Source organism: Atractosteus spatula, chromosome 19, assembly GCF_055471065.1.
Source record: "Atractosteus spatula isolate fAtrSpa1 chromosome 19, fAtrSpa1.hap1, whole genome shotgun sequence".
NCBI classification, from domain to species: domain Eukaryota; kingdom Metazoa; phylum Chordata; class Actinopteri; order Semionotiformes; family Lepisosteidae; genus Atractosteus; species Atractosteus spatula.
In genome coordinates, this window is record NC_142724.1 from 13683912 (window position 1) to 13709031 (window position 25120).

Genomic DNA, 25120 nt, shown 5'->3' on the forward strand with positions numbered 1-25120 from the left:
TCACAATAAAGTTAGGAAGTTGGATCACATTAGGACCGTAAAACTTAAAACCTTTCTGTTTAGGAGAAAATGCCTGTCTCACCCTTCTGCAAAGTACAGACTGTACTCTAGTGGAACGAGCAGCTACATTTCAGTGGATTGTTTTTCTCTTGCATTCCAAGAGGAAATATGCAGAGTGTTACAAGCAGAGTGGACTGGGGTTCTGAGCTGCCTCATAATAAAAGGGCAGGCAGGATTATGGCACACAGCAGCTGGAGCACAAGGAACAAAGAGGGGCTTTGAAGAAAAGAGATTCCAAATGAGGTCTTGTAGCCAAGCCCAGCTGCTTGGAGAGCTCATCAGGTTCCAGCCCAGCCCAGCCAGCTGCTGGATTCTGACGGCCTCTGTCGAAGCAGCCGATTTTTATCCACTGGAGCCTAGTGTGTCCATCCACAAGAGCCTGTGCAATAATAGCATTTCCCCCACAATATCATCTCTGCATATGATAACCACTGGGCAACGCGTTGTGCAATATATTTGTGTTCTTATTTTTAATCTGCAAGTCCAGTTATTCTGCTAGAGCTCCTAGATTTAAAATAGTCAACTGCATGTCTTCCGCATATCAGTTTGTCAGCCCAGTAACCCCACACAGGGGAGCATAAGTATGTAGGAGCCCTCCTTTAAGACACCGCTCCTTTAAACCATCACAGGCAGCACAGGCCCGTACCAGAGGTTCAGAGCAAATCGGAGAAGTAGTGCCTACAAGCCCCAGGAGACCTCAAGGTGACTGTTGGTTTGAGACTAATCCCAGCCGGTTAACTGTGCGCCATCTTTCGGGGAATCCTGATCAGTCCTTTTACAATCCCGGGTTTGTGACATGACTCAAGCTTGAGGCCCACGATCATTGCATTACTCCACCAGTCGGCTCCCGGGTTGCTGTTTTTCAGCACGTGGGAAACGGGATCCGGGAGACTTAAAACTGAAGTACTGGACTGACTGATTGATCAACAATATCGGGAATGTTTGCTGTTCGTTAAAGTGGTCCACAGACCTTGAAAAGGACTGTACCTTGAGGGTTTGGAGAACAAGTGTGGCACACACTTCACAATCCACAGTCCTTTCCACCACTAACAGGATGTTGCAGCCAGGGTACAAACAGGCACCTGCTTTTAGAATATGTTTTTTGGGATGTTTTATCAAGATGTTTCAAAAAAAGAAGTTTCAACATTATAGCAGTACTGTATTAATTAATGACTTTGGTTGAGGCAACATTGTAAGAAAAGATAAGATAAGATCACTTTATTAGCCATATACAATTTCTTGCTTTAGGAATTCATCTTTTCGCATACCCCAGCTTGTTGTCCATGAGACACAGACACGGAAAGAAGCTTGGGGTCAGAGCGCAGGGTCTGTCATTTATACGGAGCCCCTGGAGCAGCTGGGGTTAAGGGCCTTGCTCGGGGGCCCAAGAGAGTAGGATTCCACTGCCGGCCACGGGATTTGAACAGGCAACCTTCCGGCCACAGGCACAGATCTTTAGCCACAGAGCCACTGCTCCGCCCATTGTGAAGCATATTTCACCAACATCCCCAGAAGTCTAAATATTTGCCCCGCAACAGGAATTCTGTGTTGTCAACACATTTACATGATGTGACTTAGTCAGCCAACACATGGGTATCATGCAGATAAACAAAGGAAAATCTCCCAAGTCCCACAAAACATAAATAATGGAAGAGTAAGAGAAATGCAGATGAATTTATCCATCAATGATAAGAGTTTCCATGTCATACCTCTCAGCGTCCCACTCATAGGATTTAAGTAGACTTAACTAAAAAGAAAATGACTCCTGTGGCATCTGTTGTTTGGAAATATAAGGCCAACTGCACAGAGTTAGTTCTGCAGTGTTCCTGCAGCTACCACCCATATAACGAGTACTACTTTTGAAAATACAGTGACTACTTCTACCATAACTAATATATCAACTACAACACCTACAACATACTAACGCAACTACTCCATACTACTGCTGCAGTTAGTATTACCGTTCTACTATAGCCTCTCATAGAGAAGAAGCTTCCATTTGCTGTCCTTATTAGTTCCAAATCTGTATTTCATTTTTAAAGAAATTTACTGCTTTCATTTACAAAGAAAGTATTGTCGAGGAATTTGATTGACAGCAGCATATTTAGCTCAATTCTCGTTTCTTTTTTTTAAGATGCACAGCTCTAAAACACTGGAAACACTGACGCTAGAGAACCTTTCAAGGGAATGTCACAACGAAGCAAATAAACGCTTCGCATGTGCACTTTCCATCCCATGTATTGTCCCTGCTGTTTAAGAACTGAGGCCAACAAGAGAATAACTGTGTGTTTTAAATGTAATATAGTGAGTTTCAACCCCCTATCACATTTGTTTACAACAGCTACTGGACTCTGTTGCACCATTGTGCTGGGTTATATGTCTTGAATAACTCCTGGGATTCTTATCTTGTGCTGAGCACTTCCTTTGAAAACAGCAAAAAGAGTCAAGTGGAGATAAAGTTCCGAACTGATTTCATACCTTTAAAGAAGGCAGCTTTTAAAATAATATCTAAATCTATCTGCCTTACTCAGGTGGATTAGGAAATCGCCTTGCTCTAGTTCTGAGAAAAAAAAAGCTACTGAAGTGTCTTATTACTGAGGAAAATAGAAGGTGCAGAGTGTGGGGTCAGTATTGAAGCTCCCAGAAATCACACGCTTCAGGCATGGTGCTGAACTTTGTTACTCCTTTTCTCAGTCTCCTGTATCTCCTTGCTTGCACAGTAGCCTTTGCGTTGTGCAACACACACTTTGGAGAGCTTCTGGTGATTGCTCAAAGCTTGAGAAGACAGGCAATTGGAATTTCTGAGACGGGACCGAGAATATGTTTTTCAGGGCTCATATGAATGAGCTGATACCACGGCTCAGAGCATTAAGCTCTGCCAGCTATTTTGTAGTGACCCTTTGCACTCTATTACTGACAGGAAAGAACACTTGGATAGGGTCCTGTGTGTGATGAAACAGGCAGCACATTTCAGAAGATATTGCTTCTTCTGGCTCAGACGCTGCCTAGCTGTGGCAATTCATGGCGAAACGCTGAGCTCATTAACTCCTCATGCCTTGTTCTGTTCATAATTAATATGCAGAAAAGAACAGAACTGGCACACCAGGATCCTGTTTTGAACAGTAAGTGCACATTCAGGAATCTGTCTAATCTTCCCCACCCTAATCGTCCCCCAAATGAATTGCACACACTGGATGCTATCATGCTGAGATTCCTTAAGAAATCACTTTGGCGCTTTCCTGAGCTCCACTGCTAGGAAAACTGGCTAAGGCTAGAAAACATTGGCCTGTTAACAGTGCATACATGTATAGATAAGTACATGAATATCAACCAATATATCAATAATGGACTGCAGTAATTTATAACAGGTCAATGTCTGTGTTACCGTGATTTTTTTATTATGCTTTGTGAGCACTGAAAACAGACGAGGTCAAAGTCAGGTGGCGAAATATTTACAGATATTTAGAAATCTGGTAAAAATGACTGGCGGCCATGACTGCTGTTGAAATTTAGAGAATACGCTCAGCATTCGTTATCTTTTGATAGGTGGTGGTTTGTCAGGCATCCTGCCATTGCTTCTATATTTCAAGACTAGGGTGAACAATTTGCTTTCAGGAAATAAGATCTGTCAGAGATCGAGACCTCTGATAAGTGTCCTCGGTTCTTCCTCCACCCTTGAGTGGCTAAAGAGCAAAACAATTGATACTTCCTACAGCTGTGAAACAGGCCTCGACCAGACACCCTGCGTGACCCAAGTACAAAACAAATTCAAGCTAAAAATAACTTTGTTCAAATTCCCTAAAAGGCAGTTTAGCGTGTCACTCAATTTTCCAAATGAGACAGGTCAAAATGTTTCCAGGCTTCTATTCTTAATCAGCATTTGTGAGGGTATATTTATACAATATTTGGTACTTTGGTCTGGACCTTACCTCTATCTGCTGTACCAGGACAGGCCAGATCCTAACCTGATTTCCGTAGGAGTAAGTGGACTAAAGGGCATGTGACACCCACAAAGAGATGCAGAGATCCCCCCCCCCCCCACAATGTTGCCCCCCACTTCCACAGCAGGGCAGACTGGAGCAGTTAGGGTCATGAACCTCACTCAAGCTACAACAGCAGTGTCTGCAGCAGGGACTCGAACCCACAACCTGTCATTGTAGGTCCAAAGGCCTCCCCATTAAACTAAGGTGCCCCATTCCCACTGCTAGGTACAAGATAATTAAAAAAGGACTTCTCTATCGGATGCAAAATGACTTGCACTCCCTTACAGGAGTCCTGTGTTTCATCCATGACAAGTTAGCATATTAGTTTGAGGGGGTTTTTACAAGCAGACTGCCAGTGCTGGATGCCAGGTCCTTGCTGGTTGGCGGGAGTCTCGGTTTATAGAGGGGTCTTTAGCGGCGCACACCAGAGAAAACCTGTTTTAATTAGGACCTGTGCTGCCAAAATCATCCAAAGAAAGAAGGCTGTGCTAGACAGCAGATGTCTAGCCAGAAGCGGGTGAGCATTAACCCTGGGAAGAGAGGAAAGGCAGTGGAGGCCATGAATTCTACTGTCACAACAACACCTCCTGTTGCAAATGGCACACGTTCCTCCTGGACCAGCCTCGGATGGCACTAAGAGGATCTTAGCTCCCTGGTCCACAAACTTCTGCTCTGGTTATCTGCTGAGCACTGGAGATCCTCAGATACTGGGAGCTGGTCAGCCAACTACATAAAACAAAGCCCATACCCAAAACAGATAACATTTAGTTCTGTGACTCACTCTCTCTCTGCTCTCGCTCTTTCAGGATGGCATCCAGCCATTTCTGTTTCTCCTCTGCGTTCTTGGCCATGCAGACGAACCACTTGTTCTTCGCCGTGTTGTGGACTTTCCAGCCGTTCGTCACCGTGTAGTTATTGCTGTGGTAGTCGGCTGCAAAAATAAACAACACAAATACAGACGAGAGGCAAGGAATGAAATTCTGTGAGCAAACAGCTCATTTCCAGCATGGCGAAGGGTCGGAGGAAATGGGGCGCAGACGTAGGAGCAGTCCTTTTCTGCAAGGACGTGCAGAAAACGTGCATGCAGATCAGTTACAGGCACTAGTGACTAAGGGCCCAGTTGGAACAAATATCAGCAGACACAGGAATAGGACGAAGAACCATCAGCCTGAGCCTGGACTGGAAATAACTGTGGTTTGTCTTCACCCCAGGCGATTTACGAACGCCACTTAGTTGTAACAGTCTTATCTAAAAGTGTAGACAGAAGCCAGTTTTTGCTTATAGGATTCACCTCTACTTAATTCACTGCCCTACGTCCATATGTTCATGACCTGTTACGACTGGCCTTGCACGGTCAATAACCTGTCTGAAGAAGTAGCAAGACAAGAGTTATTTGGTGTTCATTCAAAGTCTAAAAAGAAGTTTCTCGCAGTGCAGAAATACTAATTGTGTTCATTTGGAAAATTCAGAAGAGCCTCAGGGGAATAATATTTAAATATAACACAAGTGTTAATGCGAGATGAACTTAATCACATGAATAATTAGACTCTGAAGAGCATGTGTAACGGGAAGACGCTAAAATAAATTCAAGCTCAGAATTCCCTTGGGACACAAAGTTTCCCATAAATCACATTTGTACGCCCTGTACATATGAAATAACTTGGCAATGAGAGGGGTCGGGGGGTTCTCCTTTGACTCGGACAGTTTTAATTTAATTAATATGAGACTATATAGAAATGAGTAACGAGTAATATTTCGACCAGCTGACCTAATCCCACTGTGCTTCCTAAGAGTCTCTTATTTTATTATGAACACCACAGTTGCCACCTTGTAATTATATTTTAAAAAATATTCACATTCCAGGAGAAGATTAGAATATTATTATATTATATAGTTATTATAAAAGTCTTTACATCCAGTATATCTAATGCAAATTGTAGAGTGTTGCTGGATGCACAATAACAAAACAATGACCATAATATTAATTGTGCAAGAAAAAACGTTAAAGCAAAAACAACAACATAAAAATTGCACATGATAAACAGTGTTGGGGTCACTTCAAACAGTACTAAGGGATGACTACTGTTAGTTGTACCCCATAAATCTGGAAAATACAAGAGACAGTTGATGAGGAACACCCCATTAACATCTTAACATCCATAATATTCATAATATTACCCAGAACTTCATAATATCCACAAGTTAGAAAGTGTTTTTTCTTGTGGTGATCATATAAGTCCTGTCCTGGAGTCTTTACACTTGATTCCTGGCAAGCTAATTTCAAAATCCCTCTGCTTAAGCTGAAGATGGCCTGGCTCTCCAGTATCTATTCAATATGCATCAGTCTATGGGTGCTTGCTCTTCCCTGTGAGCCCTTTGCAAAGGTGATTCTGGTTTACCATGTATTCCCACTGCATGTCTGTGGGTGACAGAGCATTTTGTTGCTCTGCAACACCATCACAAATAAAACCTGGCAATCATGGTCACAGGTTTGGTGCTTTGAAGCCTAGTCTAAAAATACTGTTTAAAAGTGCTAAAGAATTTTTTTTCCCTTCTTGTTGTCATTGCAAACACTTAATCTTATATTATCAGACTCCGGGCAATGTTCCACTGATACCAAAGATAGAGCTGCCTATATTGTAGTCCTTCAGCCAAAGAAAATGCATCAGTCTATATGCTTTACAGCTAACACTTAACATCTTCTAACCCATGCCAATATTTTTTAAAGTTCTCTTTAGCAACTTAGGTCTCTATCTTACTAGAATCAAATGGAACAAAAGCACACTAATGAGCACTTGAAAAGCAGAGGTGACCACTGCACTATGTTGCTATTGTCTCTAATCAAAGGTTCCTTTTTTTCTGAATTTCCATGGAATTCTCCCTAAGCAAGCCACACAGCATCCATGGCAACTGACAATGGATATGCGCACTACGCTGCAGGAACACAGTAGCATTTCAGCTACATGTAAGAATCTAAGAGCCAAAAACTGAACTACAGTGAGAAAGTCAAATTTTCCCTGGGGAAGCCTGTGTTTGAACAGTAGTTTAGCCAAAAGTCCTCTGAGGTTCAACCCCAATAGTCGCTCACCAGTACTATTATAATAATATAAATAAGTCAGAGAAGTGGCCAACTCTGTAACAGCATCTAAGCCATGAAAGATTATTTTTCTTGCTCTTTCCAGCTGCAAAAAAAAAATTAATTAAACTATTCTTGAGATGGACGTGATACTTTGAATGAATGAAAAGCTTCTTTACTACAAACCTTCTGTCTGCTGTGGTGATCAGGAAGATGTGAAAATGCATCAGACAATCAGAAAAAGTGCTGGCCTTCACCATGACGTAAAGCACCCACTTTTGTATTGAATATATATATTTTATGTCTATATTTTATGTTTTATGTCTAAATATCGATAGCTACGCTTAACGCAAAGGTCAAAGCTACCGTCTCTGTTTTTAAAGCGAGTTCAGGAAACACCAAAATGTAAAAAAAACTGTTTATCTAGATGCACAAAAAGCAGCTGGCAGCCAAGGCTCAGCAGTCGAACGCTGAGCCTGGTTTTGAAGGTGAAATCACAAATATGTGGAATATGGCATCGCTCTGTTTTCGCAAGACAGACAGTTTTCTGAGTGTTTTTTTTCTGCGGTTTGAGACTTCATAGCTGCTCGCTGGCACAGAGCCTTTCCCCCCACCTACCCCCCATGCGCTGGGGCTGGTGTGACAGCGCAAACGGGGCAATGAGACTAGAAGACACCACATCCTCTCTTAACACCACACACACAAGCACACACACATACACACACACATACACACACACATAACACATACCAAAGGCAAAACACAAGAAAACAGCTGCACATGGTTCACACATTCTTGCGGGCACAAATACATTACTGCTAGGGCTCAAGAATAGTACAGATCATTCTAAAAAAGTTGTTTTTGTCACTTAGGCTGCTTGTTTCTTTGGTGTTTTCATTAAAGATATGAGGGTACCAAGAACAGAAGTGTTGGGCAACAATACTGCACTATTAAAAGGCAAAAGGATGCAACTCCAGAGCGTAGGAACCTCCACCTGCTTTTTCAGCATCATCAATACCTATATATTAGGTTGCACGACAGGCGCTGCCAAATGCATACAATGTGTTCCTGTTTTTCTGTATTACAGACAACCTACACAATTATCGCCATTTTCATTGGCTTTAGCTAATGAATTTGTCAGAATAAATGAGAATCCTCCATGCTGGCATCCTTACAACCCGCCATGTGCAGATCCAGTAAATCTTTTTTTCTTAATTAAGCCTTCAGCCACTCATGAGCCCCGGCGCATGGAGAGAGAGTAGGAGGCTTTGACTTGATCCCTTTTTAATAACACGCAATGTCTCCTAACTGCCGATACCCACCTGTCCCATCCTCGACGTTCTCCACCTCCATCACCTCGGTGTTGATCCTGCCCCTGAAGACATACAGGGGGCCATTGAACGACTTGGTCCTTTTTGTCGATTTCTTCCCCGCCACTCTGCTAAAAAACAGCAGAGATCATCGGCACCAGAACACACACAGGGCCATCCTGCACACTAGCTGAGCCCCCCCCCTGTAAGCAGTCTAGGTGGCCAATCTGTGTATTGGCTGCGATGCATGAGGAAAAATTGAATTTGCTTAGTTCATTTTACTAAAGACTAAAGCTTTCCAATAGAGCAGCACAAATACAGCTGCACAAAAAAACATCTGATTAGCCCGCACAACAAAACAACTTAATCGGGATCTGAAAAATGTGCCCTTAAAACAAATTATTCTTTCAAGCAAGGAGGATGTTGATTTTGCATGAATAAAGGACATCTACCTTTCTTAGGTCCACTGACTGCACTGATTGCAGTTTGTTCTGTTAGAAGAGATTAATTTCCATCAGAAGGCAGCGGCTCTTTCCGAATTACAGCTAACATGTGCTGCCTTGTGAGCATTTTGAAGGAGCAGGCCTCCACCTGTCATCTGTTTCCCTCAGAGGAAGGAAGTCTATTCCATTATCATGCTGCTGTAGCCCCAACACACACACAGTTCCCACACACTGAGGAGCAAGTGCATGGTAACCCCTATGGCTTCTGCGCAGATCTGACATGAAGGGATTGCAGGAAAATCCATTCAAGTATCACCTCTTAATGAATTTTGTCCTGGCATCAAGTCTGGCAGCTGTGAAGCAAATGTTATCTGTGTCTTAAAGGATACCTGTGCTTCAGTTGTGAGGCGAAGAAAGGAATTGCATACCTGGACTTCCGCTTGCAGTACACCAGGAGGTTATCAAACAAGAAGAAGACTCTCTCTTGGATGTTCCCAGCTGATATCTTAAGTAAACTGCCATAGAGAAGCAACTCTGTACAAATGTCAGTCAGATTGGTGCCCTGTAAAAACAGAGGGATAAATATTCTTAATGAAACTCAAATGACTAGGTTAGACTCTGTATATGTTCAGCCTTTTCACAGCCTGATTGAAACTGCTTATTTTGGTTTGCAGTTCTTGCTTGCATCGGTGACGCACTGATCGCAAAACGTATATGGGCTCCCTTCTTCTCTGTGAAGGCTTAAAAAAAAGGGCAAACGAACCAGTGAGGCCAGTGAACGTGTATTCCTTTTGCTTGTTCTGGCTTCGGATTTTTTCTGACTGATATGTATCTTTCAGCTGCTGCCAAAAAGTTTTACTCTTAAAACAGGTTAAGAAAGTTAGGAAGCACCTCTTAAAACACTTCAGCGTGAGCCTGTGCACTTTCTGACCTTATTACTCATGAGCACAGTGATTCAAAGCCTTTTACAGTTACATTTGGAGGTGTATGTGGGGGGGCGTTTTAATCTGAGTACAAAAATACGTTTAAGATGCTTACAGTTTACTCATACACATCCCTGCTTTCGGGACCTTATTACTGTGATATTTTAACATTTTTATTTACGTAAGGGGCTTTTATTATTGCTAATGCAGCAGCCCAATTAGCACACAGGGAAGACAAAAACATCTCATTTTTTCTTAAACTGAGGGCTTTCAAAAGGGCTGCTGGATCAATTTCAGATGAACAGCCCTGTGACCTTTTAGAAGTATTGGGTTCAGTCGGGCTTTTTCACAGCCCACTTCAGGAGGAGATTAGATGAGAAGTTTTAAAACCCATTAGGGCTCTACAATGTCACATTTCAATGCCAATATATGATGCAGATTTATATTTAGAAAAAGGAAAACTTTTTAACGAGTCTTCCTTCCTAAAGTGGACACTTGAAAAGACATTCTATTTCCTTTCATCTTCCTTAAAGCAATACTAAACTTTTATACGAGAAGTAAGCTTTTCATTATCGTGTGACAATTCAGTGTATCAGCTCAATAAAAAGAAAACTGGTCCAAACTGGAGAAACAAGATAAGTTCTATACAGAATGAAAATGTGCTTCATCATTTGTTTCCTTATTTAAATATCAAAGTAATAAATCTGCATTACAAACTAATATACTTTGAGTTCATCTGTTTCAGATAAAACCTGAAAAGAAAAAACACGAAATCTGCAAGGTTTGAAGTTGAATTAAAAACATAATTGTGTCAGTTATTGGGTTATATTATCCTGGTCTCAGATTTTTTTTTTATTTCTGTACATCCTGGCTGTTTTAACAAGGAAAATCTGAAGTCTTTAGTGAAAGCAGATTCAGTGGTGTTCTCCAATCTATTTTAGCTCTGCATTATTAACATTCAGTATTTTGCATGGGATTTATTTTCCAGAAAACATTGATCCCATTCCAAAAGATGTTTCCTTTTAAACTGCTGCATAATGTATCATTCATATTGCATATTGGGGATATTGCCAGCAGATATATCACTCTGAAACTCACAACTGGCAAACTACTGAGGCTCAGCAGGTATGAGCCAGGCCAGTACTGGATGAGAAACCTCCTGGGAAAAACTAAGGTTGCTGTCAGAAGTGGTGTTGGTGAGACCAGTAGGAGGCGCTCACCCTGTGGTCTGTGTGGGTCCTAATGCCCCAGTGTAGTGATGGGGACACTATACTATAAAAAAGACTCCAGGATCTGAAACCGAACTCCACACACTTCTGGATTCACCTACTGCCTGCCTGTCCTCTGAAGTGTGTGACTGCAGAAAACCTGCAAGCCCATAAAGCTTCACCTTAAATACACCCATCTTTAACTCATTATTTTTCTAAATTAATGCACATAAGAGCAGTATTGGGAAACACAGAAGGTTTGAGATGGAACATCAACATTAAAGAAAATGTTTATACAACATAAAAGGACAAATGATAATACACCAACTTAAACCATGAAGGGCAATTTCCTAAATGAACTAAAATATCAGATGTATGAGCTTGTATCAGAAGCTCATACATGTGATATTTTAGTTCAGCTAACAGCAGCAGTAGCAGCACTGGAACCATCTGCTTCTGGATATTGGCCTGCCCAGAATCTGTCCACAGAGTTCGGTCTGCTACTCTTTCCACCCCTGTTATACCCTCAGACATTTTCACTCCATGATTCAATATTGTGAGAAGCTTTGCTGCTGGTCTAGTCCATGAGTTCCCATTCAGAATTTCTTGGGCCCAACACTGATCCACTGATCCACACTGATTTGCTCTTCCTACTACGTACAGCCCAGTGCAATCGCAGGTTTCTTGGTTTTTCGGCAGTGTCACAGGCTCTGGCTTGCTCCTTTATGCATTAATTTCTTTTCCTGTGCCATCTTGTTTTTCCTGACTTGCACCAACCCATGGTGCTTTGCACAGCCATAGTTTCTGATTAATCCTTGCTTTCAGAGCAAAAATATTGCATGAGAATACACAAATTGCTCCAAACACTGGCAGCTTCTTCAAATACTTTAGCCAACACAAAAAAATGATTATGATAAAATATGTCTTTAAATAGGGTATTGCCAAAAGGAAAAAGACAGTAATCTAATCACTCCAATTAGATTGTGGGATAATCCTTAAATTGTTTGCTTTTGTATTTTCAAGTTACATTAATGTTTGGGATCATTTTCCAACAGTCAACTGCCCTGCCTCAAGCCTTGACCACTCAACACGCACAGATTATTTAGAGCCCAGATTCAGCAAAATGGCGTCTATGGAGTGTGGCTGAAAATGCTGATATGAGTCCTCAGGGACAACGCAGGGGACAATGAAGCCATTCAAAACAGTTATCTCCTGGGGGACGGAAACTCTGGATGTTGGCGGCCATTTGGAATGAATTCAATTCATTAAAAAGCAATTTGTTCAAAAGAGCAAATAAGTACCAAGTGTTCGCCAATAAAAACTGTATTAATCACCATCCAGAAGGAGCTCTACATTACAATAATTTAATAACTGTTCAGTACTTTTTGTCCACTTTTACAGAGCACCCATACCTCATGTAACTGCACAGGTCAATCAATGCAGAAATAATGATTTCTCCCTGTTTGTGTCTCCGAACAAGTCAATTCGTTACAGAAGAGCACAAAACTGGAATTGGCCATTTGTGTTGTGTTAGTGTGAGAGGCTCTTCCGTGCGTGCGTAATCAGTGGTTTTAATGAACAGGAGATGGAATATTGTGACCTACTATTTGAATCAATTCACTTGTTTATTCCTGTCTCTCAGTTTCTGACGTAAGTTTCTCCAATTATTTAACAAAATCAATGTTGGCTAAGTGAAAGATATAGCTAGACCATTCTTTTTATAATCAAGGTGCAGTATGGTGGGATGACAGTGTTATATGTATACCGCGTTAATAAAATTATTCTGGTTTCTCGAGTATTCAATAGCTGTTTTTATTAATTTTTTTAATTTATTTTTTTAACATGCTAATGTCAGCGTAAAGCCTGTGGCTGTAGTTAGAGGAGAAAAGAACAGGCTATCATTTTAAGTAAATGCATAATCTGCACACATCTTCACACATCTGTAATTTTAAGTCTTTAATGTGCTGCTGGAAATAGCCACCGGCGTATTAAACGTAGCAAAAAAGAGGTAGAGAACTTTGCCTGAACTTTGAAAAGGTCAAGCTCCTTTAATGACACATTCATACTGCAAGTCAAACTTTTATCATCTTTAAATCACTATCAGTTGTTCTTTCTAAAATGAAGCCAGGGGTCCTGAAGTAGCTAGCAGAATTACCCTGAGTGACAGGGGAATGCCCGGCTCTCTTGTAAACATTGTTTTACTCTTCCTGCTTGAATACCTTAAATATACAGTATACAGCACAGATTTTTAACAAAAAACCCTGGTGCTTTCAGGTGTGAGAGGATATACCTCCAGATATCACTGCCTGCCAGTACTTGCTGTTTTGACATTGAACTACACAAGGTAGAGGAATTTCAGTAATTGTCCTTGTCATTAGTATTTACTCATTAGGCTTTAATCCTCACTTCCTTCCCACTAATAACATTTTGAGACGGAATACATTAATCACTTACTTGAATTAATAATTTATAACAAGTTATATTTATATTGTATGTGTTGGTAAGAACTATGGAGAACAATATATATAGTTTTGATGTCAACTTATTGTATAGGCTTTTTACTTTATTTATGATGTTGTAACTACTTACATTAAATAACAAACCTAAAAATGACATTAGGATACAATAAACCTGAATGTCAGGTTTAATATGTTCTTCAACATTATTTCTTGGACTGAGCACACAACAGCACATGAATAAGCAGTGAAAAACCAGAACACTTCCTTTTTTATAAGCATTTTCATTTCCTTATTCATCCGAACGTGTCCGCTAAAAACGTCACAACAGAACAGCGCACTCTCTCTTCCTTAAATGCTGTTTGCCACCCTTCAAAAAGCAAGATTACTTCTGTCAATTAAATAATCTTAGTGACAGCAAAACATTTAATATTCAGTATCAGTCGTTAAGTTAGCATTACTCTTATAATTAGGAAAAATTTAAATTTTGAAAACAAAATGGGAGAATGAATGTTATCCACACATTCTAAATCAGGCAAAATATTGGGAGTCCCTAATCTGCATAATAATAATAATTATAATTGCTTACACTTATATAGCGCTTTTCTGGACACTCACTCAAAGCGCATTACAGGTAATGAGGATCCCCTCGGCCACAACCAATGTGCAGCATCCACCTGGCTGATGCGACGGCAGCCATAGTGCGCCTGAACGCTCCCCACACATCAGCTCTCAGTGGGGAGGAGAACAGAGTAATGAAGCCAATTCATAGATGGGGATTATTAGGAGGCCATGATTGGTAAAGGTCAATGGGAAATTTGGCCAGGACGCGGGGGTAACACCCCTACTCTTTTCGAGAAACACCCTGGGATTTTTAATGACCACAGAGAGTCAGGACCTCGGTTTTACGTCTCATCCGAAGGATGTTTACAGTACAGTGTCCCCGTCACTATACTGGGGCATGAGGACCCACATGGATGCATAACAGAACTGAGCACGTTTTGGGGCAGTCTAGGTTTGCTGTAAAACTCCTTCCACCACAACAACATCATCTCACAAGACGGTCACAGACTGGCAATAATGAACCACTCACCTCCCATCCCTCGATGTGTGACTGGAGCTGCTCCAAAGCTTCCAGCTTTTCCATCTGTCTCTTGGTCTCGTTGATGTCAGAGCAGACCGTCTTCATGGCCTGCAGCGCCTGCTCCACCGCCGGGTGGTCGGCGTGACTCTTCGGGGTCCTCTTCAGCAGCTCCTGAGGGGGCAACCGGAGGGGGGGCTGAGAGGAACTCTGGAGCGGGGTGGTCCGTTTTGAAACGGCCGTCTGAACCCCACCATCCCAAGCCCCCTGCTCTGGTTTTACACAAAAATCTCCTCGTTCACGATATTAAGAGTTGATTTGTGACTAAAGGGTGGAAGAGGTGGGCAAAACCCATGTAATACAAAGAACAGGGATAAGAATCCAAACAGCATCTAGTTCAATAGGCTGTGACCAGAAATCCCCATAACCATGGGCACACAAACAGGAAAGTCGAGATTCTGAATGACAACATACAAGAGAACAGGCACACAATGACAGTGAGTTTGTTGTTTGCCCTAATACTATTCTGATCTGTATGGACTTTTCTTCTGTTTTGGATCGGGAAGTTTAAAGAGTCTGAGGAATGTTACGGTGAGTGATGCCAAATTCGAAAACACCTCGTAACACTAGTCCATTTCCGTAGTTTTCTTAATTATATTCTGAAATCATATCTCTCTCACAGTCAAGGTCTTAAAGAGTAGCAAATGGCTTCCGTATTGCACCTCTGACTATCAGTTGTGGCGACTGAATTATAAGCTGGTTTGTTTTTAGAATACAAATAGTGTTTTGATTAAAAAAAGAAAATCAAAGCTGCTGAAGAAATATGCATTTATAACTTTGAACGTCCTCTAACGATTTCTCGTATTTTTGTAACCAGTTAAAAAAAATGAGGCCCAGCACAAGAAAATTCCAACAAACTTTTGAGACGTTATGGTATCGCGGACGTGTTGTCAAGGTGAGAGATGGAATAATCAAAGCAGACAAAAAATTGAGCGGAACAGACGACATTTTTAAAACAGGTCTCGGGCCTCTAAAAGCCTTTACTTGAATGCAAACTAAGCTTTTGAGTCTGAATTTCACTTTAAACCGAGGTGAAGGACTGGTTAAATCTGGTTAAAAGCATTTCAGACTGATTTCTGCCCTGGATTTTCCATGAACATTACAGTTCCAATACTGAGCTCCTGGGCTGTCCCAGGGTTTTTTTAGTACAGGTGTTGCCTCAGAGTGAATGAAAGTAGCTCACCCTAATTATAACTTTTTTCTGCTATGTTTAATCTTAAAATGATTGTTAGGTTTAGAGATGGGTTGTGAATGTTAATTGGGTGTCTGATGTAAACTGGAAAGAAGACACTGTAGTCAGAGAGTAAGCCACAATTCTCTTGTTTATCTGTCACTACTGTGTTATGATAGATAAAGCTGGAAATGTGTGTGGAAATCCTTTCCGTTCGAAGAATGGACATTGACAATGGCTGCTCACAGACCTCACTATCTGGCACAGGGACGGTCAGCGGTGTGTAACGTCAACTTCCTGTCCTGTCCCACAAAACGCCTTCCAAATGGGAGGGTTTCATCTTTAGCAGCTCAACATGTTTGAGTTTCAAGCCTAAGTAAACATGAAAGTCTCTCAAAGTCATCTTTATCCTCACTATACTGGACTGTGGCATTTGCTTTTGATTAATATGATGATTAGCAACAAGCAGTTCTACTGGTGTTTGTAGTTTGTTATCCTCACTGCTGCAGATGAAAAGTTCTTATCCACTGAATTAATTCCAGCTCAGGCTGTAAAACAACCAGATACCAGATTTTCAGGTTTTCAGGTTTCACTTTGAAACAGTGTGCTGTCTCTTCCACACAGAGATTGGGAAACGGAAAAACGAAAAAGGAACAGAGAAAAGAAAACCCCTTTAAAATACACTTCAAGAGGCAGGAAGAATGCAACGTACCTTCACGCAGTGCAATGTTGCACATTCCTGACAATGAAGATACAGACAGCTCCTTGTCACTGGACTAAATGAGCAAAGCTCATTCTTTGTGTGAAAATGGCAATTGCAAAAGTCTGGGAATTTTTGCAGAACAGAACAACTTAGGGGAAAACTTCAGACTTTCCACCTTTTTTTCTTCTGTTGAGCAAACATTTATGGTCATTTTTAGTCTTTACAATGGCACTCAGCTATGGAGGTCAGTGTATTGCAGTCGCAGTGTCCCTCAGGGTTTTGTTAAGTGGGGCGGGTAAACCAGGAGAGTGGACAACCTCAAGAACAGGCAGACGGTGGGACAGCCTGCGCAGAGACAGGGACAGCTCCTACCTCTAGAACATAGGAGACTACAGGACAACATGATAAAAAGCATTTAAACTGAAAGTTACAGACAAAGCCAATCCAATCAAAAAGGACCAACTAGGACCGGAAGACAAGTGGAAATGAAGAGGGTGTGTTTTTAGCAGTGAGCTCAGGAAGCCTTACAAAACAGGTTATGGGGATGTTGTTGAAGTCAGATCCCTGGAATTACTGTACAAAGATTGCTGGATTGATAAGCTACCAGTGACCACCAAATGTGCAAGAGGCACTGAGTGGCCAGTTGTAACCAGTGTTCTTATGGCCTTGCCTTCAACAGGAGAGGGTATTTGCAGATTCTCTGGATGGGTGTTAGCAGGTATCCTTCCAGTGGGATATCAGTCGTCTTCTTCCCCCCCAACAGCATGCAGTGCTGGAAAGAAAGAAAACATTTAGCACCACAGACGGCCTTAACTGTCCAGCGTGGATGCGTCCTTGGTTGGGTAATCCAGTCTGCTGGAGTTGCTTTTGTTTCAGTAATTTATGACAGCTCCTTTGACAGGCACATCTCACGCATGTGTATGCCAGTGCATTGCGTGATGACCATTTCCATAATGAACTAGTGTTTACACACACAGTTGGAGGCCGTCAAAGACATGAGGGACAAAAAGCCCTTCAGTCTAGTAGGGAATCCACATCTGATCTTGCCTGATGGGACTGATAGGGAAAAGGAGGGCTCTGTAGAACTGAATGTCCATAGGAAAGATCTGGACACAGTATCTCATTTCATTTCTTTCTCTTATATTATACAAGACAGCATCTTGCTTGCATTTGTCAATCTCGAACTATCTTAAAACAAAAACTAAAATTGGAATTTTATCTTCAATTGCACCCAGAAATGCAATACATCAGTAATATATCATAATGTATTACATCAGTAATACATCACCGAAAAAAACATTGATATCACTCATTTAATGTCTGTAGACTGAATTCAGATAATGCCCCAACGCAAACATGAACTGTACCTAAAGTAAGAGTGAACTGTAGGTGTTTTTGTCTGTTTTCCCCCCAAACGGTTTGAAGAACAATTATTCATTTGACTGAAATCTGATTAAATATCACATCTTAACTGCTAAATACTAACAGTGATACAGCTGTAGCAGAAAAAGGAGAAATATATCTGCATTCAGACCTATAGTGTCTGTCAGCTCATTTAAAGCCTTCTGATGGAAGTCAGAGCTCTGGATTTCCTGTTTGAGATCATGAATTTCAACATGGCATCCATGTCGGTCAATATTTAACCACTTCTTGTTTTTCTAAACTGGATAGACCTTTTGAACAAAAACATAAGTACATCAAGTGAAGCTGCAGATAGCTTAATATAGCATTTCCTGCCACATTTAAGATGAAGAGCCATCGCATTTTAAAACCAAACACGTAGGGCTGGGGACTCTCAAGCTACGACAATGGTTCTGTCGTGTTCGTTCATTAATGAGAGAAAGTGTAAAGATTGGGGTGTTTTAATTTCTTTTAAAAAACTGAGCCACAGCATGTGAAAATGACAAAATGATTTTTTTAATACCTGACACCTTATAGCCCTGGGCAAGGCCTCTAAATTAAAGCTATTACTATCGAGTACTTAGGTTTCAGTGCTGCAAGATCTGCATGAGTTTATTTTACTTGGGGCAGTAAAACTGCCAAAGCAACTGTGAAAAACATCTCAATATTAACCCAAACATTTTACAGACAGACACAAAAATATGACTTTTGCGTTTGTCCACAAATTGCAGCTGACAGAGAACAAAGAGGGGTTCTAATATTTTTAGAAATACACTGCATGTTACTGCAGCACTTCGCCGTGATGCACGTGTAGGGTTCACATGGATCTAATGTGAAATGTGCAACACACACACTAGAATCCTCCATACCGTGCAAAGACAGTAAACCTGGTGTCGAAGGAGAAGCTGTACCTCACAAGTGTCTTGCTGTTGTTACCCGAAAAGCACCCAGTTGAACACATAATTCCTGAGCAAGAATCCAGCCACATCAAAGAACACCTAGTTCAGCACTGCATTGCCATATTCCACTCTCGATTGTAAGGAAAATCATGAAATTATGTCCATCTGATGGAAGAGTTAATGGCAATTCTGAAATTGCGATCATCGAGACAGAGAAGCAGCACGGAAGAACAATTTTCCATTCACACAACACTTTGCCAGGAAGTGCACATAGGCCAATTTCAAAATCTTCACTTGTGGAAGCCCCCGGCACATCCCAAGAAGACAGCCTAGTATGATGAACAGACCCAATGAAAAGCTGTCCAGGTATCACGAATATCCATTACAGAAATATCTGAAGTCCTTCAAATGCCAAAGACCACAGGACCTCTTCATACATTCTCCAGGTTTCAGTTTTATGACTGCAGATGTCTAGTTGATGTGAAAGAATGGACCACTTTATTTTTCAGGTTTCATCATTTTTGAAGCATATCGCCTAAACCAAAATCCAAGGCTCTTAATTTGTGTATATTCCAGCGCACGTTAGCTTCCGTGTTACGCAGACAATGTCACAGAGGAAACGTGCTTACTGCATTTGATCAGCACCAATAAACAAAGCCTGAGGAGTGAAGAATTTCTCTCCGCTGTGAAGAACTGAATAAGTTTCCTGGATTTCTTTCCACACCATGAGCACTCAGACAGCCGAGCTTCAGCTCAGGATGCTAAATCACCCCAGTCAGAACCACCCTCACCCCTGCCGGCACGATATCTGAATGATCCAATCATGGCCGAATTGGGTCTCTAAGAGTGCATCGTTTTTTTCCCCCAACATGATAGTGGGAAACAAAACGAAACGTCGACTGAAAAAAAGAGTGAATAAAATAAGACTGAAATGGAAAAAAAAAACCTTACCAGCAGGAAGGTTCTGACTTCTGGAACCTTATTGAGCTCCATTAGGAGCCGTAAGGCTTTTTCATGGTTACTGCAGTACTCTTCATAGACACAGAAGCGGTCTTTCTGTAACAAGAAGGAGATGAAGGTCACTGTCAGGTCTTTGGGACACTCTTCAGTCTGTGTGTCACTTCTCAAGAAACCACTCTAAAGAAACACAGCTTAAACACAAAGTTCAAATAAATAGCATGATTAGATGAAAGATGTTTATATAGACAGGACTTCTAGTTATGGGTTATCAAATGTATTTTCTCCTAAAAAAAGGCTAAATTAGACTATAGGACACAAATGGTAAGTCTACGTTTTCACAATTAATTGCGAACCAATTAACCTCCACCACAGACCTCTCTTTAGAAGAAGAAGTAGCCAAATTAAAGTTAGACACAGCTTCTCAGTGCAGAAGTGAAACATATTGATTATATCAGATTTCTGGACCCTCAACAGACATGAAATATATAAAATTCTGCTGTGGGACATCTGAAAATAGGGAACAACTCACAGAGCCATCACACTTTATATTGTGGTAAGTGAATAAGCAGAGGCAAAATTGATCTGAAATCCTGCAAGACCGTACTTTAGAGCAAAGTGAAGCTAAACCCTGTGAACAATCAATACCAGATTATTGAGATGAATGTAAGGAATCACTGTGAAGCACTTTACAATAACTAGGCATTATGCTGTTCAGAGAAAACAAAAAAATGGGTAAATTGTGAAGTGGTGATGAAAAGAACGATAATTGGCGACCTCGGATCCTAGGACTGGAAGAAATAGTAGCTACGGTCTGTGCTTATATATTTTTCAAGAAAATGCTCTCATTTAATTTCTCTTAAAATCAGATTTGTTGTCAAGGGGTGTGAATTCTATAATTCATTTCTCTGAAGAAAAAACAATAACTATACCTTGCTAATTCCTGAAAGATTCTATATTTCACATTCTGAATGAAATTTTAATCTAAAATGAAAATTACAGCCATCAAGAGAGAGACGATAAAATAAAAATGTTTCAGAGCATACATGTCAGGTAGCACATGTTTGAATCTGTTCTGAATCAGATTTTACCAGAATGATATTTAGCAAAATAAACTGTAGAATAATTGAATAGACTAATATCCATTCATCTGTATCACACGATACACTACAGTGTATCAAATGCGTTAGATATTTGGGACTGGATAGTATCAAAGAACCAGTTACATTAGGTTCAGTGAAATATTCCATTATCTCACGTTCACACAAAAGCAAAATATGTCTCTGTGTTTCTGTAATAAACACTGTCCAAGGATAAGAAGCATTTCATGAGGAAAAGCTTTCAGATGTGAAAGATAAAGCACTTCCTGCTGGAACATCTGTCCTGACATATGTCCTAAACCGAGGTCCATTAAAAATTAAAAGAGCACCAGATCAAGCTGTTTAAATTAACAGATGAGAAAATACTTTTCCCAAGAGCAGATCCATATGAATCCAACACTGATGTATCCAGCCCTGTCTGTATGATAAAATGAAGCTTTATAACTTAATGTAGGGTATGACACCACCATAATAACCATCTCGGCTATAACAGTTATTGTACTTAAGATAATTACAGTTCTAAATATACACATACATGCGCAAACATTTTTCCTCTGTAAAAAACACTTCTTGATTTAGCATAACAGTCCATTTAAATGTACATTTTTGATGTTTTTATTATGATCTTCAGTGATGACTGGTTTAACTAAAATTGATCACTTTTCCACAATTAAGACATTTTTGTATCAAGTGTTTTCAGTATTTTCAACATTGACCTGTTTTGCTACATTTTTCCTGCTACATTTTTACTATTTATTATTAAGAGATACAAAGTAATGAAAACGATCAATTTGGATTGGAGGTCGTTGGAATATTTCCCCAGTGTTTGCAGATTGTCTTTATTAGACATCATTCATTTTTGTGTGGGGGAAGATATAAGGTATTTTATTTGTCCATTTAGAACAATGGTACTCTTCAGTGCTTGTGACTTTGTTACAAAGACCGATAGTTTCAGGCTTCAGATGTTGTACTAATGGGCAGCAGTGTAGGACTTAAAACACAGAGATATGACGTTAGCAAAGCTGCCTACTTCTGTGCGATTCCAACCACACTTTCCATATTTTGTAACCTTTGAAAGGTAAGGAAATTATGCTTTACGTTTAAGAAGAAAGGCAAGCTAAGAAGATCAGGAAATGAAGGTGGCTGAAGAAAAAGATGAAAAGGCTTTTTTTTTATTTCTTCTTGGAGAAAAATCTCAGGCTGAGATGAAAGGCACTCTTTACTTGCATAATCCACCCAGACAGACATTGCAATTCAAAAGATGGACTGAAATATATATCTACCTTGTGCTCTGCTCTCAGTCTCATCACTCCGCCACAGCATGGAGATTGAGCCAAAATTTAGTGTATGGTTTCCCAAGTAAGTCACAGATTTTGACATGGTTTTGACAGCAAGAGATCCCTTTAACCTGAACTTAACAAGTTAACCTGAACAGGGCATTTGTTTTTTTGAGAAATTGCTATAAAATGTCCTGAAGGACTGACGAAACAGAAACCTTGAAATTATGCCGAAAATAGCACAAAGAATGTGTTTGTGCTTTTCAACAAATGTTTGCTTGCACATGCTCTTGAGTTGCTTAACTCAGATACTTTGCAGCTATTTTCAAAATAAATTGTATAAGTACTGTAGCTCACAAAAAGCATACTTATATTCTCCACAATAAAGCCTATATACTGCTGGGACTGGTGGTATAGGTCAGGCTATTTTTACAAACAGGACTGATATTAATGTTCTGCATGTAATGTCTCCTTAAAACACGCGAACCAAGTTCACTTTGGGGGCATTCAAGTCTTTGCATGAACAGTGGCAGCATTTTGGAAAGTTGAAAAAGAATGCAATTATTGAAAAATCCCAAGGGGTTGGAAACGTTCTTCAACAAGCCAAGTAAAACTCTAAAAATAACCATACTTAGAACTTCACCAAAAAAAAGCCATAAATAAAAGCAAAATGTACAAGGCAACAGCTTAAAATTATCAAAGGAAGCAAGTAAACGCATCTTCCCCTCTGTAAACACCATATATAATTCCTAAACTCAACTAGAACATCTATTTTTTATATATTTTGTCCTTTTTAAAATCCCAAATTAATAAATGCACATCACTGAGCAATATAATGACTTTAGCTTGCAACAATTGCCAACATCATTAATTGAAACAAATTCATATTTTATTGCTCTGGTGTCCATGAATGTTTTCCCCCTATGTCAGATGAAGAGAAAATCTTTAGATTTTATCTTATGAAAGAGATGCAAATAACTTAAATCCGTACGAAGTACAGGCAAACGACCGCGATGTGTTGGAGGACAGAAAGCAGACAAACGTGTGAAGTATTTATAAGCAGCTACTTAAGTCTACAACAAAAGAAACCGGAGGCCACTCTGCTTAGGAACATGGTGAATTAAGCCCAGACTCCTTCTCCTGATAGAAAATAGATCATCTCTGAAATTATATTAAAGAGTCAATTAAGTATAAAGCATCGGCTCCACTGGGAATTTTCTCAAAGGATGGGTCAAGGGGCAGAGACAACAGACGGATACAATTAATCCGGAAGGGGTGTCATCACTCAGATTGGAGCACCTGGCCACAGATTGCAGGTCGTGATAGCGTTGGAGTGTGGAACTGTTCCCAGACAGCCCTCTGATCCTGTTTCCCCAGCAGATGAAGATGTAATCAGACACTGACCCGCTCCAAACAATATGAGGACAGGCGTCGGCTGACAGGCCAATCAACAGAGAGTAAGGCAGGGCTATGGAGCGGACTGGAGCGCGCTGTGAACAGTGGGATTGCATCACAAGGTCAATGTGCCATATCAGGATTCCTGGGAGTCAAACCCTGCTGTTGCTCTCCCAGTGGAATCAATACTGCATGGTGTAACAAATAAGGCAACAATATGGCAAAGCTATTCTGCCATATGCCACATTGTCTGGGTTAGACTGGGCTGAACTAACCAGCATATGTACATTATACGCTTTGACTGGGACACACACAAGTCACAAAGCATATATTTGTTATACTAGAGCAGAGTGTCCCTCACCGAGCCTGTTTCTCGTTTTATCTGAGCTCTCTGGTGAAATGATACATATTGGCATTCAGAAAGGTTAACAACGGTGGGAAGCCAACCCACTAAGTATTGTTACACGTAGAGGTTTGACTGCGGAGCTGGGTCAATATGTGAGCAGCAAAGGAACAAGTTGAGGTTCATTCCACACTAAATAAATAGAGCAAAAGAACATTTTAGCTTCTTTCACACACCCAAAGGTGGTCATCTTTCTATTTTCAGTGCGCAATTAACAACTATTTCTGTCACTGGTAAATACAGACAATCTCAGGATATGTGGGGAACATTCCCTACTCTCATGAACAGTAGGGACATAAATGATCATGTAGTCATGGGCTAAGTTTATTTTCTATTGGATTTTATGGTAGACATTAATAAAGTACATGTATTTATATGGATGCCAACTGAATTTACTGAAATTTTTTGGGATAAGCTCCGGCTCCCCTGTGATCCTCCATTAGATAAAGATGGATGGACAAACATCTTACTGTGACATACAGTATATGTGCATATGGGTCACAGACATCAGTTCTTTAAGGACTCGTCTTTGAGCCACTAAAAGTTCAAACTAATCAGTAAATTCTGTTTTGGTTTCTTTCAAAACCTATCTAGCTACCAGTGACACATGAGGGGCGGAGTGGTGGCACTGCGGCTAAGGATCTGCGCCTGTGGATGTGGAAGGTTGTCGGTTCAAATCCTGCAGCCGGCAGAGGAATCCTACCCCATTGGGCCCCTGAGCAAGGCCCTTAGCCCTAACTGCTCCAGGGGTGCCATATAAATGGCTGACCCTGCGCTCTGACCCCAAGCTTCTCTCTCCCTGTATGTGTGCCTGTGTGTCTCATGGAGATCAAGCTAAGGTATTGGAAAAGACAAATTCCTAATGCAAGAAATTGTATATGGCTAATAAAGTGATCTTATCTTATTTTATATAGAGCTTCCACCTGATTCCATTAACCCTGGGGCTATTTTTTAAATACAGAACTGAATGATTTGTAATTGTGCCCAGAAACAGTGACGTATTCAAAAATTGTACTGTGAGAAAAACTTTTTACTGGGGGAGTTCACCCCATTATACATGAAAAGGCCATAGAATTGGAGGTTTGCAGAATTCTGCCTCCTAAGTATAAGCAGCTGCAGACTCAATCTGTAAGGCATTAGTAGGCAGATCATCTGCAAAAGATTTCCATACCAATTTTAGGGCCAGATGACAGAGTGAAAAAGCTATCCTCCTC

General features: G+C 40.6%; 1 protein-coding gene across 1 annotated transcript in view; it reads right to left on the reverse strand.

The window, feature by feature from the left end:
* Window positions 1-25120, reverse strand: part of prex1 (phosphatidylinositol-3,4,5-trisphosphate-dependent Rac exchange factor 1) — a 135181-nt gene that overhangs the window by 67518 nt on the left and 42543 nt on the right. Inside the window, exons 4-9 of the mRNA XM_088937653.1 lie at window positions 19726-19830; window positions 17145-17246; window positions 14553-14714; window positions 9301-9434; window positions 8442-8557; window positions 4825-4974 (exon numbers count right to left, since the gene is read on the reverse strand). Of these exons, the coding sequence (XP_088793779.1) occupies window positions 4825-4974; window positions 8442-8557; window positions 9301-9434; window positions 14553-14714; window positions 17145-17246; window positions 19726-19830 (769 nt within the window). The remainder of the gene's footprint in view (window positions 1-4824; window positions 4975-8441; window positions 8558-9300; window positions 9435-14552; window positions 14715-17144; window positions 17247-19725; window positions 19831-25120) is intronic.